At 35.3% G+C, this 15,426-nt stretch overlaps 2 protein-coding genes across 2 annotated transcripts in view; one reads left to right on the forward strand and one right to left on the reverse strand.

Annotated features, from left to right (window-relative positions):
* The window catches only part of LOC136810234 (E3 ubiquitin-protein ligase rnf213-alpha-like), a 104,457-nt gene that overhangs the window by 73,102 nt on the left and 15,929 nt on the right, over positions 1–15,426 (forward strand). Inside the window, exons 52-65 of the mRNA XM_067066802.1 lie at positions 159–306; positions 6,556–6,834; positions 7,212–7,319; positions 7,482–7,567; positions 7,730–7,903; positions 8,256–8,361; positions 9,085–9,264; positions 10,578–10,702; positions 10,932–11,365; positions 11,936–12,358; positions 12,552–12,703; positions 13,134–13,376; positions 13,869–14,017; positions 15,152–15,263. Of these exons, the coding sequence (XP_066922903.1) occupies positions 159–306; positions 6,556–6,834; positions 7,212–7,319; positions 7,482–7,567; positions 7,730–7,903; positions 8,256–8,361; positions 9,085–9,264; positions 10,578–10,702; positions 10,932–11,365; positions 11,936–12,358; positions 12,552–12,703; positions 13,134–13,376; positions 13,869–14,017; positions 15,152–15,263 (2,719 nt within the window). The remainder of the gene's footprint in view (positions 1–158; positions 307–6,555; positions 6,835–7,211; positions 7,320–7,481; positions 7,568–7,729; positions 7,904–8,255; positions 8,362–9,084; positions 9,265–10,577; positions 10,703–10,931; positions 11,366–11,935; positions 12,359–12,551; positions 12,704–13,133; positions 13,377–13,868; positions 14,018–15,151; positions 15,264–15,426) is intronic.
* Positions 383–5,674, reverse strand: LOC136810235 (hatching enzyme 1.2-like). Its single transcript, XM_067066803.1, has 7 exons — positions 5,476–5,674; positions 4,168–4,257; positions 3,110–3,292; positions 2,667–2,778; positions 2,098–2,276; positions 1,636–1,732; positions 383–1,288 (listed from the first exon to the last, which is right to left on the reverse strand). The coding sequence occupies exons 1-7, from the start codon at positions 5,537–5,539 to the stop codon at positions 874–876; spliced, it is 1,140 nt and encodes a 379-aa protein (XP_066922904.1). The 5' UTR covers positions 5,540–5,674; the 3' UTR covers positions 383–873.

A 15,426-nucleotide genomic window follows, 5' to 3' on the forward strand; every position in this document is an offset into this window, starting at 1 on the left:
AAAGTATATACTGGTTACCCAATTATAGAATAGACTTGAATTTAGCCATCGTAAACCTAATTTGCAATAGTTCTTGAATGATGAAATTAAAAAACTTGAAAGCTAGAATAACTAAAATTCATTTCATAAGAAAATGAACTATAAAAATCATTTTTCAGCCTGATCAAACTGGTATTTTGTTTGGCAAAGAAATATGATGGAAAACCTCCAACATCAGAAATCAAAAATGCCATTTGCCGAAATTTCAGTGGAATGAACGAGATTGAACCTTGGCCCATTTTCAAAAAAAGTCTTGAGCTGGATGAGGTAATTGTTTTTTTAACGTCCTGATTTCAAGCATAGTAGCTTTGAGCCGGGAGACAAGAGATTGACACAGAGTGAGTCTTTTGACCCTGATTATATGTATTCTAAAGTATATTTAAGGAATGCTATATAATAAGTGTTAGCGGAAGTATTAGGGTCACTCCTAGAAGGTACCCGGGGCTTGTCTAACAGAGGCCCCATGGGTCTGCCAGCTATGAAATAAATAACCCACAGGCTAGTCTAACACTGTCCCTGTGTTATAGACTTTATAGACGACCTGATAGATGTATGGTATCTGGGCGGCTTGTCCAGCCTCGCCCTCAGTGGATCTTTGAAAGGTACAGCTTTGGATAAAATTCAGCAGTGTCATTTTTAAAGAAGCTTCTATGTTTCTTTATTCCATAGAGTGCACTCCACACTACTCAAAATATCTCCTAAAGGACTTTTCCAAATAAAAAAAAACGTGTAATCTAAAAGATTGATTAGAATATGCTCTTGTCAACTAGATGTCGAATAGTGAAATAATCGAATGTAGTGCCGACGGATATATACCTCAAATCCTCAAACAAGTTACCATGAAATTTCAAATTCGGTGTCAATATTTTCGTCATTCGTAGGAATGGTCGTTGTCTTTTTAAAGGTGGTCGTTTTGTTTGTGGTCGGTCCTTTTGAATCACTCAATATGATACTGTCAGTACCTTTTACGTCAGTTGAGTTATCCGTATGTGTATCTTTTTGCGGCTTGCACACTTTGCATGTTAGAGCACAGTTTGGACGAAATTCGAACCACGTTGCATCATTACACATGTGCTTATATTTGGAGCAAATACCAAATTTGTCTCTACATAAGTTTTTATCGCATTTATACTTGTTGTTTAGTTGTACGATGTCATTTTGTGATAAACCCTCGCGTTGTCCAAGAAGATCTGTTGGCCTCTCTTTAGAAATCATTGTCATGTAGTTAGAGTCTTTCGCAAAGGCATAGCTGAAATATCAAGCAGAGAAGAATCAATATTTGTTTCATTAACACTAACACTATCAAACTTTAAACTTTCAAAAGTCCCGTCGAGCATATTCTTTCTATAAATGGCTCCAATACTTGGACCATGACAAAAATCACGTCTAAGAGCCTTGATGGTCGTTATTATAAAGTATACAAGCTCACAGGCCCGAGGTGGGCGTCTATAAACCTTTTGAAAATAAACCAGAATCGTGATTGGTGTTACCACCTAACCCTTCAAGAGATCTCCCGAGAATTTTGTATGTCTTGACCAGAATTCAATTTGTTTATTTTCTTTTGGGTCAAACAAAGAGAAGCAGTTTTAAACTTACTTTCCGTACATCATAATCGATTGGGTATCAAATTTCCCGCCAAAATATTCACTGCTCGATATTTTCCATCTCGAAAAGTTGATATTTTTTATTCCTCCTAGAAAGTGAAAAAGTACTTTGTTAGCGTCTGTTTTGGATGACTGGCTGCTAGTGTTGAAAATCTAATGATACTTTCCTTTCTCCGCAAGCTGAGGGTCAAAATTGGCTACACAAAATTATCTTTGACCATAATTTGACCATAATTTTCAAGAATGTTAACAACGTTCAATCTATTGATAGAATATATGCTAAATTTGGGCCACAATTATTACGTCCAAAATCGACCTTCAGCTCTTCTTTACATATCCCAAGTTGACGTACTCACCAAATATAATAGAAACTGCCATTAGGGTCTTATCCAACCTTATCTCTAGCAACAATCCTTTCTCAGAAAGAATATAATACACACAGTTAAGCGCTCACCCTTTACATTATCCCAGTTAATTTTGACATATTTATTTCTATCCTCTCTTGAGATTTCATGGAAAAATCCAAGTGCGTGTAGTAGCTCGTGTAATATTATGCCTTGGTTGTTGCAGCCAGGACCAAGTGAAATATGTTGACGCGTCGGATAACGAAATTTTCCCACCAATGACCAACACCTTTAATTCCAATATATGAAATGTTTATGAATTCATTCTCTTCCAAACAGCTCAAAACATTTATAATAGGACACTTCTGCCTCTATATAGCCTTACCAAACTCTTCTCTGCTGACTAAAAAGGTTTGTTACGGTTAGTCTTCTTAGGTCTGGATCCAATTCCAGTCAAAATCAAGCATGTAAAACATACCTCAAGCAAAAATTTTGTTGAACTATTTAGCATTGCTGGGGAATAATTGGCAATTTACCGTTAAAAATTCTCTAAAAAATGGCATTCTTAGGTTCAGTGACCAAATACCATGATGGTGTTATTCTTACTATATTGTTACTCTTTTGGGCCAAATTTTGCATTATTAATATTCTCATAAAGTATATTCATACAAAAAATTACCCGAGACTGTGAACGAATCGGATGTAGTTCTTCTCATCGGTTCTGCGTATAAATCGGATGCACGAAACTGATTCGATTATTCCAATCGCTTGTTTCACTTCTTTTCGCCATTCTGAAGTAAAAAAAAAAATGTTATGGTAAAGTAAAGATTTTTTGTAGTTCTTCACGTTTTTCATAAAAACATAAGGCTTTAATGGCCAAGATATTATTAAGAACAAGTTAACAACATTTCAAGGCTTCGTGGACTAAAAAAAACAGCCAATTTATTAGGGAATCGCACAAAAAACATTCAAAAAATAGTGAACATTTTAGCCTTAAAACTAAAAAAGTCAAATACACCCGTAGGCTTAAAACACTACTACTAAACTCTACTCGTCCGGGTAGCCGTTAAAAGTTTGTGATGAAATTGCAGATAAATAATCTTGAATAAGGGCTTTCCTTACCGAATGCGGAGGCGAAAACATAAGGTACAGTTGCGTTTGGCCATTGGTTAAGCATGTATTGAAAAATCTTTCGTTTCGATCCAGTTTGTTGTTTATCACCACTGGTTTGCTCATTTTGCTGACTCAGTAATTTTTGGATTTTTGGATTCATCTTGATGTCTGCCTCAACAATGTCATCTTTTTCTGTAATGTTTATAATAAGAAAGCGATCGTAGTGCAGTGGTAGAGGATCCGGCCACTGTGCGCAAGGTTGTGGGTTCAATCCGAAGCTTGGTCATACCCATGATTCCTAAAATGGTACTTGATGCCTATCAGCTTGATGCTCAGCAATTAAGAGAAGGATCAAGGGTAAGTGGAGCAATCCAGTGAGAAAGAGTGGCGTCCTCCCCTTCCTTCGGTTAGATAACTATCGAAAAAGGAGCCTTCGGGTCGCCTCCGACTGTGGTCAAGAAAAAGTTTTATAGATTAATTCATTGTACCCCTAGTACTAAATGATTTTTATAACAACCGATATATCTTGGTTCAAATTATTCATATTTTTTTGAAATTTTCAGTTTCAGATAGGCTTTTAAAATTTTCTTCTGATATTTCTCGCTAATTTTTTTAATTTGGGAGGTCAAAAGGATGATGACTGATAAAAACTGTTTGGGGCTTTTCATTAAAAAAATGAGCTTTTTGGCCTTCAACCAGTTATCTTCTGTAGTCGGAATCGCAATCTGTTGTTGATATACTTCCCATGTAGGAATCGCACGTTTTTTTCTTCATAAAAACAAACTATATAATGGTCAAAATATTAAGAACAACTGAAGAACATTTTAAGGCTTTGCAGACCCTAAACACCCAATTTCTTAGGGAAATGGGCAAAAATACTAAAATAACTGCACATTAAGAACCTTTTAAGAACATTTTTAGGCTCAAACTCAAAAAGCTAAGAACATCTAAAGGTTTAAAAAATTTTGGATGTTCTTATAAAATTCCCACCTCTCCACGTTAATAAGGGGACACTTGCCTCCTGTCCCCCTGTAAAGCTATTACAGCTGAAATTGAATGTGCATTACCTCCGTACTTCTGGTTGATCGTTTGAATACGGTCAAAAGTATTGTCATCGACTGATCTCAAGCTTTCCGTATTATTCATGGTTGAAGAAGCTACAAGGTAGTCGAAGTTTTTAAGCTTTAAAAACATTTATAGGGGGCGCTGGGGTTATAAAACAGACTGTTCAACTAACGTTTCCAGGCCATTTAAAAAGAACGACAAATTACATTTTAAAAAAAGACAAAAGAACAACAAAATACGACATATTTAACCATCCCCTCCCCCGACCTTAAAAGTGACACCACCCCTTTGTATTTATTACTTTTCATATTTTACGCTGTTCAACGTTTAACGGTTTAAAGAACGATAAAATACGCATGCGTTTCTATTTGGGTGAACTGGAAACGTTAGATGAGCTATGTCCCTACTCAAGGCCCAGAAAACCGGCATGTGATGTTGCCCTTATTTACAGCGCTGTAGAAAAATAAAATATCCCTTACACTTATTTTTTTATTGGAAGAATTTTATAAGAACAATGAGGCTCAAAATGGCCATAAAATGAGAACAATTTAAGAACAACGCTGAACCTGGGAATCACTCAATTTCAAGTGATTTAGGGGTTAGTAGTAAAGTAGTAAAGGTTAGGTATAACGTCTAAAATACATCAATCACACCCTATAAATAAGAACAGGATAAGAACAATTTGAGGTTCAAAGTCCCAAAAAAATAAGAAGCCTTAGCAAAATTTTACTGGCTCTTATAGAAAAAAGAATTTCCCACTTTTGAATTTTCAATTAAAAAACAACCAAGGAGTGGGTTTATCTAAATAATCCTGCATTACTAAAAATAGACAAAAAGAACGACAAATTTCATTAAAAACGACATATTTCCCCGTCCACAAACCCGACTGAAAGTGACTGTAGCACCCCTACTGATTCATTCCTCTTTGTTTATCACGGGGATTTACTGCATGTGGTTTAAAAGAACGACAAATTACGCATGTGTGTTACAATGCAGGATTCTTTAGAGGAACAGACTGCAAGGGGACAAGCAGTAGCAATCAGGACCATTTTATTCAGTTCTCCGGACGTTATCTGACCCGGACGTTATCTAAAGCGATGACCCTAAATTCGTTCTGAAAAATTAGGGACGAGATGGAGTTTTTACAAGCTCTTATTTAATTTGGTTGGTCGTTAACCAGTAATAAAACGATTTTGTTACTTTTTCTAAAGAATGTGTCATTTTTATTACTTTAAATGACCAATTATTAAAGTATGTTGTAAAAACTCCATCTCATCTGAAAAATTATTTGTGAAAAGCTTATCACCTACCGGTAGTAGTAATTACGAGTCCAAAAGCTAGCAACAATATAATTCTTTCAAACATTTTCTGCATGTTCACCAGTTGCTTTCACAAAACTGATTTCTACAGCCAAAGCTTGTTAGCATTCGAAAAAAAATGCTATAAATTGCTAAAATTACTGTTAATATTTTGTTTGCTTCGTTTTATGATTTGAATTACAAACATTTACAAATATTTTTAGTTTGAATGTTGATTTATATTTGAAAATTTTATTTTCTGAATTCTCTTTCGCGTTTTTTGAAATAATATTCGAATCTGCCTGATTTAAGCCTAGTTTCCATTCACCTAGCGGGCAGTGCGCTGCGACCAGAGTTCTAAATATAAAAGTGGTCGCAGCGCACTAGTGAACAATAGTTCATTTCCATTCATCTTGAGATTTAAAACAAGTGCTCAAAATCTTCAAAAGACTTCATCACAATCTGTATACATTTTTATATATATTTTATCTTTAGCCTCTTAAATTTTGGTCGCAGCGCACGGCATCTGAATGTTTGAAAAAATCGGAAGTTATTGAAAAAATATCAGGTCCTAGCACTAAAGAGTGGTTTCCTTTTACTCTGTCATGTGTGTCGTCATGCTCTTGAAAGCGAAAAGATATGGATAAATGGAAGATTATTAACGAATCTGAAAAGGGAAAGGGAGAAAAAGTAGAATAAGATAAAGGTAATAACTCAAACTCACTCGTCCTCTCTACAAACCAAAGCACAAAATATGTTCTTGGAATATATTTTGAATAGTATTTTACTCTGATACAGGAGGCCCGGGGGAACAACCGTTAAAGTGAGATAAAATTCGCTAGGAATTTGAGAAAAAAATCTCATTTGCTCAAAAGTGGGGAGGCTGAAGTCTCCCCAGTCTCCCCGCTTCCGCCGGGCCTGCTGTGGATAGAACTCATGTGACAAGTGTGTGCTTTTTTTTCAATTTCAGAACGAGGATGATTTTTTTATCCTACTGGGAGTAAATCTCGGTGTGATACTGGATGATGGGATATTTTATAAAAGATGGAATAATCCTACATCCCATGTTTTTTTATTATCTTTCAATTTCAGAACGAGGATGAGGCCGAAGACGAAGAGGAAAATGAAGAAAACACAATGTCAACAGTGGACATGATTCGAAAAAGCTTCGAACCAACATGTGCTTGTTCTACTTCTACCAACAACAACAGCAACAACAACCAGATCAAGAAACGATGTACTTCCAATCGTTATCTGTTAGTGATGACCGAGAAATATTCTGCTTTACCAATCATTGAAGGAATGTCGTTGGATGAAAATATGACTGTCATCTTTGGAAGTAGTTTCCCCAAAGATCAAGAATTCACACAAGTAAGTACACCTCTCTCTTCTAACAGTTTTTTTTCTAAATTATTGCTACACTTTTATGGACTTATAGAACTACTCAAGTATTTAACCCTATTTATACTAGGCTTTCAGGGTGGTTCAAAACTAGGGGATGGACTGTTCCTGTACCAACTCTTAACTTTTGATCTAGTGGGTCTTTTTGCATGAAATGAGCATGAGATTATTAACATTAGTTTCACCCCCGAACAGAAATAGCTCCCTCCCCTAGTACGGGTTAAATCGGGTAAAAAGAGTGCGAATCATTTTTGAAAAAACAAAAGATGATGATTTAAATGTTCTAAAATTTTACTAACTTACTCAGAAAATTTTAAAAATTACTTGAATGAAATTTCTTTTTCCAGGTATGTCGGGATATTAATCGGATCAAGATGTGTATGGAGACAGGGAGAACTGTCATTTTATTGAACATGGAAAACCTTTATGAAAGTCTTTACGATGCGCTCAATCAGGTAGGGTTAAGTTAGATTGTATTGGTTTTTCGTTGACCAATAGTTGCCCATTATGTGCTATCTTGACTTCTAAATAAACGTTCAGTTTTTTACCATTTCAAAGTTTGACCATCATATAGTGGGTAACTTTTCTGTATTGATTTTCCATCAAACTATTTTCAGTATTATGTGTACATGGGTGGTCAACGATATGTGGATCTTGGTCTTGGAACACACAGAGTCAAATGTCGCGTTCACGAAGACTTCAAGTAAGTCAGACTTTGTTTAAATGGGAAGCTAAAATAACGCTGAGTTGTGCAAAGGAAAGCCTCTACTCTTGGTTTACCAAAGGGCTCGAAATACCTATATACATATATGAATGAATTATTGTCCTATTGACTTGAAACGATGTGTTTTTTTTTCAACACCAGGTTGATCGTGATGGCAGACAAGACGAACGTCTACAAAACCTTCCCTATTCCTCTCATCAATCGATTGGAGAAACATTTCCTGGTTACGGCCACTGCAATGAGCCCTAACCAGCTGGAAATCGAATGGGAGCTCACTGAATGGGCCAATCACTTTGCTAAAGTTTCTTCAGAAAGGTAAGTGCTTCATAAGTTCCTCTTCTACTTAAAGATGGGATTTTACTTAAAACACAAACGATTTCGCAAAGTCAAGAATAGAACCATCTTCAAGAAAAAGTCAAGTAAGCTGCTGCCCTTTCCAAACTAACATAAATTTTCACAAACGGAATAAACAAAAATATGTGCAGGTCTACACGGGAAATATTTACGATATTGAGCTTGGCAAGGTGTGTCCAATTCAACATGTACATATTTTTTGTCACTTATCAGAAAGTAATATTCGTGATCTATACTCAAAAGTAGAATAGCCGACATCAATACACCCTTTCGTTTGCGGTGGCTTTTTTTAATGATCTTTTCAATTTTTCAGGAAAAAGTTTGATTGCGAGGATGCGTTTATTGGGTATAACAATGACACTTGTGCATCTATCATCATTGAACTGTATCGACACATGGAAATGCCCAGTGATAAAGAGGTAACTAATTGTCTCATTCATGCATTTGACCCAGTATGTCACTTAGGTATCTTGTGCGGAGCTTAGGGTGTAATTTTATGGGTAAAATTTCAATAAATGAAGGGAAAATTAGTACTAGTAATCTCATGGTTATGAGGGAAATTCGGGATAAATTTCCCGAGGTCAATTTTGAAATTTTTTGAAATTTCCCGAGTGCAACGAGGGAAATTTAAAACATTTCGAAATTTGACCGAGGGTAATTTATCCAGAATTTCACGAAAACAAGCATGGGATTCCTGGTTAATCTCATGGTTTGGATTGAAATTCTAACAATTCTGAAAGACATCAATTTAACACTGGAAATCAATCTGAAAATTTAGAAAGAGGTCTCAGAAAAATCATAGAAATGCGAATCGAGTTTTAATTGGATAGTATTCCATTTACTTAAGCCTTTGAAGTTAGTAAGAAAGTCAAAAATCGTGATGATATTCCAAACGAAGAAAATTTCACTTTTGCGGGAAATTACAAAAGCTAGGAGGGAAATTACAAGTTCGCGGGAAATTACAAATTAACGTAAGCAAAAACGTCAACCAAATTTCAATCAACCATGAGATTACTTGAAGTATACAGTATCACTTTTTATCATACCCTTTTAGACTGTGATTTCAAAAGTCATTTTTTAGCCACACATGCTTGCAAAAACAGTGCATTTCCCCGAGTTTGGATTCATTTTCTCTGATTTAGATCTTGGACTTGAGCAAGAAGAAACTGCTACAAGTTGCAACACCAGATTCCATGGCACGTTTACCGAAAGATGAACGCGAAAAATACTGGAATCTTTATTTTGAAGAGCAAACCCATTCCTCGTTGCCAGAATTCCTTTGTAAAGACATCATCTTGAACAAATTTGCTAGATTTTATCAGGCAAGTATAATTTGATTTCCTTCTGACATTTATTCGATATGATTTTCGTTATATTAACATGTATGTGGAACAAGATTACTCAGAAAGACAAATTCAGTATTGTTTTACACCGTCCTGATATGAAATGAGAACACTTAAAAATAAGACCTTTAAATTTTCGAAATGTTCATTTTTGGACCTACCCCGGTGGGGTGGAGGTCATATAAATTAACCTTTGTTAGTTTTTTCTGATTTTTTGCACAAAGATGTGTAACTATAAACCCTCAAATGTGACGGAGCCCTATTTTCGAAAAAAAAATTTGGGCAAATTTGGGCCAAAAAAGGCTAAAAAACGGGTTTTGTATGAAAGTAGGGTACTATCATAGGTAAAAGATAGCTCAAGCAGATTTTTTCAAAAAAATTTTGTTGGCTCAAAAAACGCATGTTTATCTATAAGAATCACTATTATTAAGCATACATCAATGTTCTTAGTTAAATTACGCAATTTTTTTATGAGATAGATGTTTTATTTGCTCATGAGGGCTTACTTTTGAAGAATGCGTGTGTTTAGACATGACGTTTTGGTTGCTTGGCGTGTTTTTATAGAAAAACTGGCCAAATTCGATATTTATTTTAAGCACATTATCAATTACTTAGGTATTAGCTTTTCTCGAGATTGGCTCTTTTATTCTTTATGATTTTTTGCACAAAGATGCATAACTATAAACCCTCAAATGTGACGGAGCCCGATTTTCGAAAAAAAACTTTGGGCAAATTTGGGCCAAAAAACGGCTAAAAAACGGTTGTTTTTTTTGGACTTTGTAAAAAAATTGGATCATTTATTTTTTGTATGAAAGTAGGGTACCATCATAGGTAAATAAAAGATGGCTCGAGCTGATTTTTTGAAAAAGGTTTTGTTGGCTCAAAAAACGCATGTTTATCTATAAGAATCACTATTAATAAGCATACATCAATGTTCTTAAAATTACTGAATTTTTTGATGAGATGTTTTTTTTGCTCTCGAAGTCTTGAATATCAAAGAATATTTCAAGAGCATGAAATGTTGGTTTCTAGACGTGTTTTTTATAAGAAACAAACGACTAATTTTAATAGATCGTCACTATTTGTGTTCTGAATGATTGTTTAATGGTCACGCTCACGTAGATATCAATTATATATGTGTTGAATGCACAACTAGGTAGGTCCATAAAAGTATCACTTGTTCATCTCTCAACTGGCTGTTTTGTAAAATCTCTCAAGCTTTGCCTGTAAATTTTAACCATTATAATGTTATAAATTGTTCCATTTGTAAATATCATCCACATTCTCTTTAGATCACGACCTTTTCAAGGCTGCTTTCTCCTCAAGAGTTGGAAAAAATTGAAGTTCTCGATTTCCAAATTGAAGCTCTTTCATTGATGCAATTCCAGACCGAAAATTCATTTAGAGAAGCACTGAGGTAAGTCTGGGTATCAAAACTCAAAATTTTAAAAAGAAATAATTTTACCTCAAACATGAGTCTGATATAACTAAAAAAGGTCGATACGATTTGATTGATACAGTCTTTGGGTGAGCCTATGTTGACAGTATAGAGACCCAGGCAGACAAGTAAAAATTTTTGACATAATTCAAGCTATTCTATACATTGAAGTATTAAATTGATTCATTGGTTGATCTATTACTTTCAGATCTACATACCAGAAAGTTGGAGAAAAGAACAGTATCATTTTGGTTCAGTACAGTCTCACGAAAACTTCGGGAGATTTGGTTCCTTGTGCCCAACACATCACTAAAGAAATTGCATCTCAAGTTGAAAACGGTGACAACGTCAAAGTTGTCTTTTTATTGCAACTCACTCGTGGTGCCAAGAGTCTTGTTTCCTATCAATCGATTTGGGAATGTATTCATATTGATGAAATCCGTCAAGATGGCAAACCAAAACTGATCAATTACATTGGCAAGCCTATCAGCAGCTTATTTGAAGAAAATTACGATTGGTTTCATTTGATTCAAAGTTCAGTTCAAGGAGCTGTTGAAATTGTCAACAAAAAATCTGCAATGAAGGCTGACGTCATCACCAAAAAGATTAACATCTTGAACCAAATGCTCCACAGAGAAACTAGTAAGTAACAAAGTTAGACAAAAATTTTCTGAAGAATCTTCTTTTACCAGAAACAAACTTGAAACTTAGGAGTCTTATTCCTCTTTAGTATATACTTTAATGGGATTAAATTTTGCGGAAATTAAATTTCGCGGATCTCGCGGATTTGGATTTCGCGGATTTGGGGTTCATCCCTTCCAATGGAAATTTGGAAAAGCCTTATCCGCGAAACATTCTCAGACAAAACTCTAAAAATATCAAATAAACTACTTTTTAAATGTTTATTGGTATCAAAGAAGCGCTAATAATGCATATTTCAACAACGAACATATGTCTGATTTGAAAGTAGAAGGCAAAAAAATTCTGAAAATATTGTTTCCTAATAGTGGCATCCGCGAAATTAAGTCCCCGCGAAAATTTATCCCATTAAAGTATTTACTGTATACTTTCTCTGGAAAGTGAATAAATCTGAACGAAGTGTTTGGAATATTTTTGGTAGTTCTATGTCTTTGTGTTCTTATTCTTGCCGAGCAGAATATATTTTTGTGTACGTTTGTAAACTTTCCCATTTTCTTCTTTAAATATTTTCAGAGGAATCAATGAAGTTTGCCCAACTTATCATGCAACAAATGTTTGCTCGCTTATTGGAAGGTGAACAAAAGGCGGCTGATAAAAAGAAAGTTGCCAATTGGGTGCCCCAGGAAGCCGTTGAGCTAAGATATATTCCAAATTACGGTACCTTTGGCGAAGCTTTGGTCAGATGTGTTGAAGAAAAAGTGTGTCCAATTCTCGGAGATTTGGTGTACGAGCTTGATTTCAATAACAATCTGATGTTGATCGCCAATTCTCTACAATTTATTGATTTGTGGCTGGAGCTATTTGAAGTGCTGGTCTGTGCGACGTCTAGAAATGATGTCTCAAGATTTCCAAAACGTATCGAGAATTGTCAATTTCCTTTTTCACAACATATTATGGTGATTATGGATAACATGATTAATGAAAACCATCAACCTGGTAAGACGTGTCCTTGATTTTTTTCGCCTCCGTTTACAAGTTCAAATAAAAGCACTTTTACTTTATTTTTAAAACAGTTTCATTCTACTAACACATAATCAATTTAAATCCTAAACTGATTTTCATTGACCAGAAAGCTCGTCTAAAACCTATAACTTTTGTATCTCATCAGTCTTTCATAATATTTTTCTAGATTCTATGGCAAAGACTTGTTCAATTTTGCAATCAATATCTCAAGCACCATTTGGCGAAGTGCTTTTGCAATGTGGTCAGCATAATCTAATGAGATATCTCAAAGACTTTGTAGTCGTCAATTTTCATGGGTTATCTCAAGAGCTTTTCGAGGTATTTCATTTCCAGAATTATTGAACTTATGAAAACCTCACTACTCTCGGGTACCTAATTTACGAGGAGTTTTTAATAAGCGGGGTGGGTGGAAAAATTATCAATTCTTAAAAGGGGGAATGGGGGGATGTTGGAATAAAAATGTCCTGGGTGGAAAATTCTTGAAGAAAAGGAGGCTAATACAGCAGAATTAGGGCAAAAAAGGGAAGTTTCATAAACATTTTAAAGAGGGGGGGGTTGAATAAGAATGTCCTGGGTGGAAAATTTTCAAAATATTGATTAGCGAGAGGGGGCTGGGACGCTTATTAGGTACCCGAGAGTATGTCAATGTATGCTCAAATCAAGACATTCAAAGATATCATAACCAGGGACTTACTGTAACTTAATTATCTCCTAGGTGAAGATTAAGTTTTGAAAATCTTTCTTCCAGGTTCTCTCTGAATGCCTTCTCATTGAAATGAATAAACTCGTGCAAGAAATAAACAAAGCAAACATCGAGACAGAAGAAGACCAAGAAATGGAAGAGAATTCAAAGACTGAGTATTTTCAAAGCATCCCAATGCTTCATTTGACGTACGAAAGATGCAAAGATTCATTCGCAAACGCTATTCAACTACTCCGAACGTTGCCACATTTGATTCAAGGAGTTTTCAAAAATCTGGAAAGTGGAAATGTAAGCTTCAACACCAACTTATATTGCTTACCCAACCAAGGGAGTTTTTTTTCTTTTAACATGTTCAATGCCGAGCCCTTTTAAGAAATCGAAAATTTGGCTTCTTTGAATTTCATCGAAAGTTTGACTTTCAGAGCCTCCTGTGACCTGAGTTTTGCTTCAAATGCCTTCCTGTTAGTTTTCAAAAATGCAATAAAAAGCAAACGTTCCAGTATCAAAAAATATGGCCCTACCACCGGTATTTTGACCCCTCTACTACGAGTATACTTGTAGTCGGCAGCGAACGTGTTAAAACTTTCTTGATACAACTTTTTTCGTAATAACTTCCATGAGTGGAGGCGAAATAAATTTTACCCACTAAAACTTTTTTTGCCACAGTCCTGAGAATTGTAATTGTGCTAATAGATAGTATACCGTAATAATAGTCTTTCAAGTTGTTTAAGTTCCTTCCGCTGACCTTTAATTGTCGTTTTAAATTCTGTATCCAATTAGCCACTGGACATTATCGCACTGAACGAATTTCTGAACGACTTGCTACCTGAAGATGACCCTATTGAGGATGTCAAAGTTTATGCAGCTATCAAAGGCCTCAAAAAGACCATTCAAGCCATTTTACTGCACTGTGAACGAGATGAGTTAAGGTGAGTTTCCCCTATCTCTTCTTTGATGTTATTACCCAAAATTAAGCATGTTTATGTCAGCTGTAATCACTAAGGTTATCAATAACGTCCTACTAACAATTATATCGATCAGTTATCGATTCTTAATATCGATATCAAATCCAGCGGTTAATATTGATTTGTTATCCATTATAACCAGTGGGCGGTTTCATCGATTGTTGCTATCTTGCTACAGTTGACTCCCGCTAATCCGAGCTCGAACGGGGGTTCTTATTTGTTTGAATTATAGAGAATGTTTTTTGGACCTACCCCGGTGGGGTGGAGGTCCTATAAATTAACCCGTGTTCGTTAGTTAGTTAGTTAGTTAGTTACCAACTTTTCTCGAGATTGGCTCATTCAATTTTTCTGATTTTTTGCACAAAGGTGCATTACTATAAACCCTCGAATGTGACGGAGCCCGATTTTCGAAAAAAAAAATTTTCCGGCCGGTAGAACCGGAAATATCCCGAAAAAAGCGGTTTTTTGAGATTTTCTCGAGATTTTATCATTAGTTTTTTGCGATTTTTTGCACATAGATGCACATTAGTACTGCCGAAAAGGTGTCGAAAACCGCTTGCCGAAAAAAAATTTTTTCCGGTCTGTAGAACCGGAAATGTGCCGGAAATCGTCGTTTTTTCACATTTCCGTCACATTTTTTCAACTTATTTAATTGTTTCTTTACAGAAAAATGTTCTTTATGATGATGCCCAAAACTTAGCATTGTTTGATTTCCAAAAAAATCATCCTTTGAATCCGGAACTCCTTAGAAATCGCCGGAACAGGCGAAAACCGGCGTAAAACGGTTTCCTTCATTTTTTCAACTTATACTCGACAGATTTTCATGATTTTTCGCACAATGATGTAAAATGGCAATGCCCAAAATTATACATTACTTCCATTAAATTCTAATTATTCGTTTTATAAATAGGTAAGTCCATTAAAGTATTACTTGTTTAATGAGGGTTCCTCCTTTGTGTGTCTAGAAACAAGTTCGAATAAGCGAGAGTTCACTGTATTAATTCATCTTACACTTGTTTCTTGCTATCCTTAAAAGAGATATAATATCCTAGGTACTTACAGGTAGTTAATTGAATACTTGACTTTTGATTTTTCAAGATTAAAATGGGCTCAAGTGAAGATGTTGCATTTATTTGTCAACGATGTCATCTATTCTTCGTCAAAACCTCAAAAGATCTCCGGATCCCTCGCATTGAATGCTTTGTATCAGGTATTTATTACTGCATTATTCCATTAACCCTATATTGTCAAGCTTGATTGTATTAGTATACTGGTAATTGGTGTAAAATTTGAACGTTTGTTCCTTTTTTGCCAACAATGTGAAGAATTGAGATTCCTGTCCAGCTTTATACACTTGTGAGTTTTGGGTGGCA

Source organism: Clytia hemisphaerica, unplaced genomic scaffold (assembly GCF_902728285.1).
Source record: "Clytia hemisphaerica strain Z4C2 unplaced genomic scaffold, Clytia hemisphaerica genome assembly, whole genome shotgun sequence".
NCBI classification, from domain to species: domain Eukaryota; kingdom Metazoa; phylum Cnidaria; class Hydrozoa; order Leptothecata; family Clytiidae; genus Clytia; species Clytia hemisphaerica.

What these genes read in the sequence shown, in the direction of transcription:
- LOC136810235 (XM_067066803.1), bottom strand. Translation starts at nt 5,539, where the DNA reads ATGCAGAAAATGTTTGAAAGAATTATATTGTTGCTAGCTTTTGGACTC. An exon ending in CGATTCGTTCACAGTCTCGG is followed by an intron (nt 2,277 to 2,666) that starts GTAATTTTTTGT and finishes TTGGAATTAAAG; the next exon opens with GTGTTGGTCATTGGTGGGAA. An exon ending in TAACTGGGATAATGTAAAGG is followed by an intron (nt 1,733 to 2,097) that starts GTGAGCGCTTAA and finishes TTCACTTTCTAG; the next exon opens with GAGGAATAAAAAATATCAAC.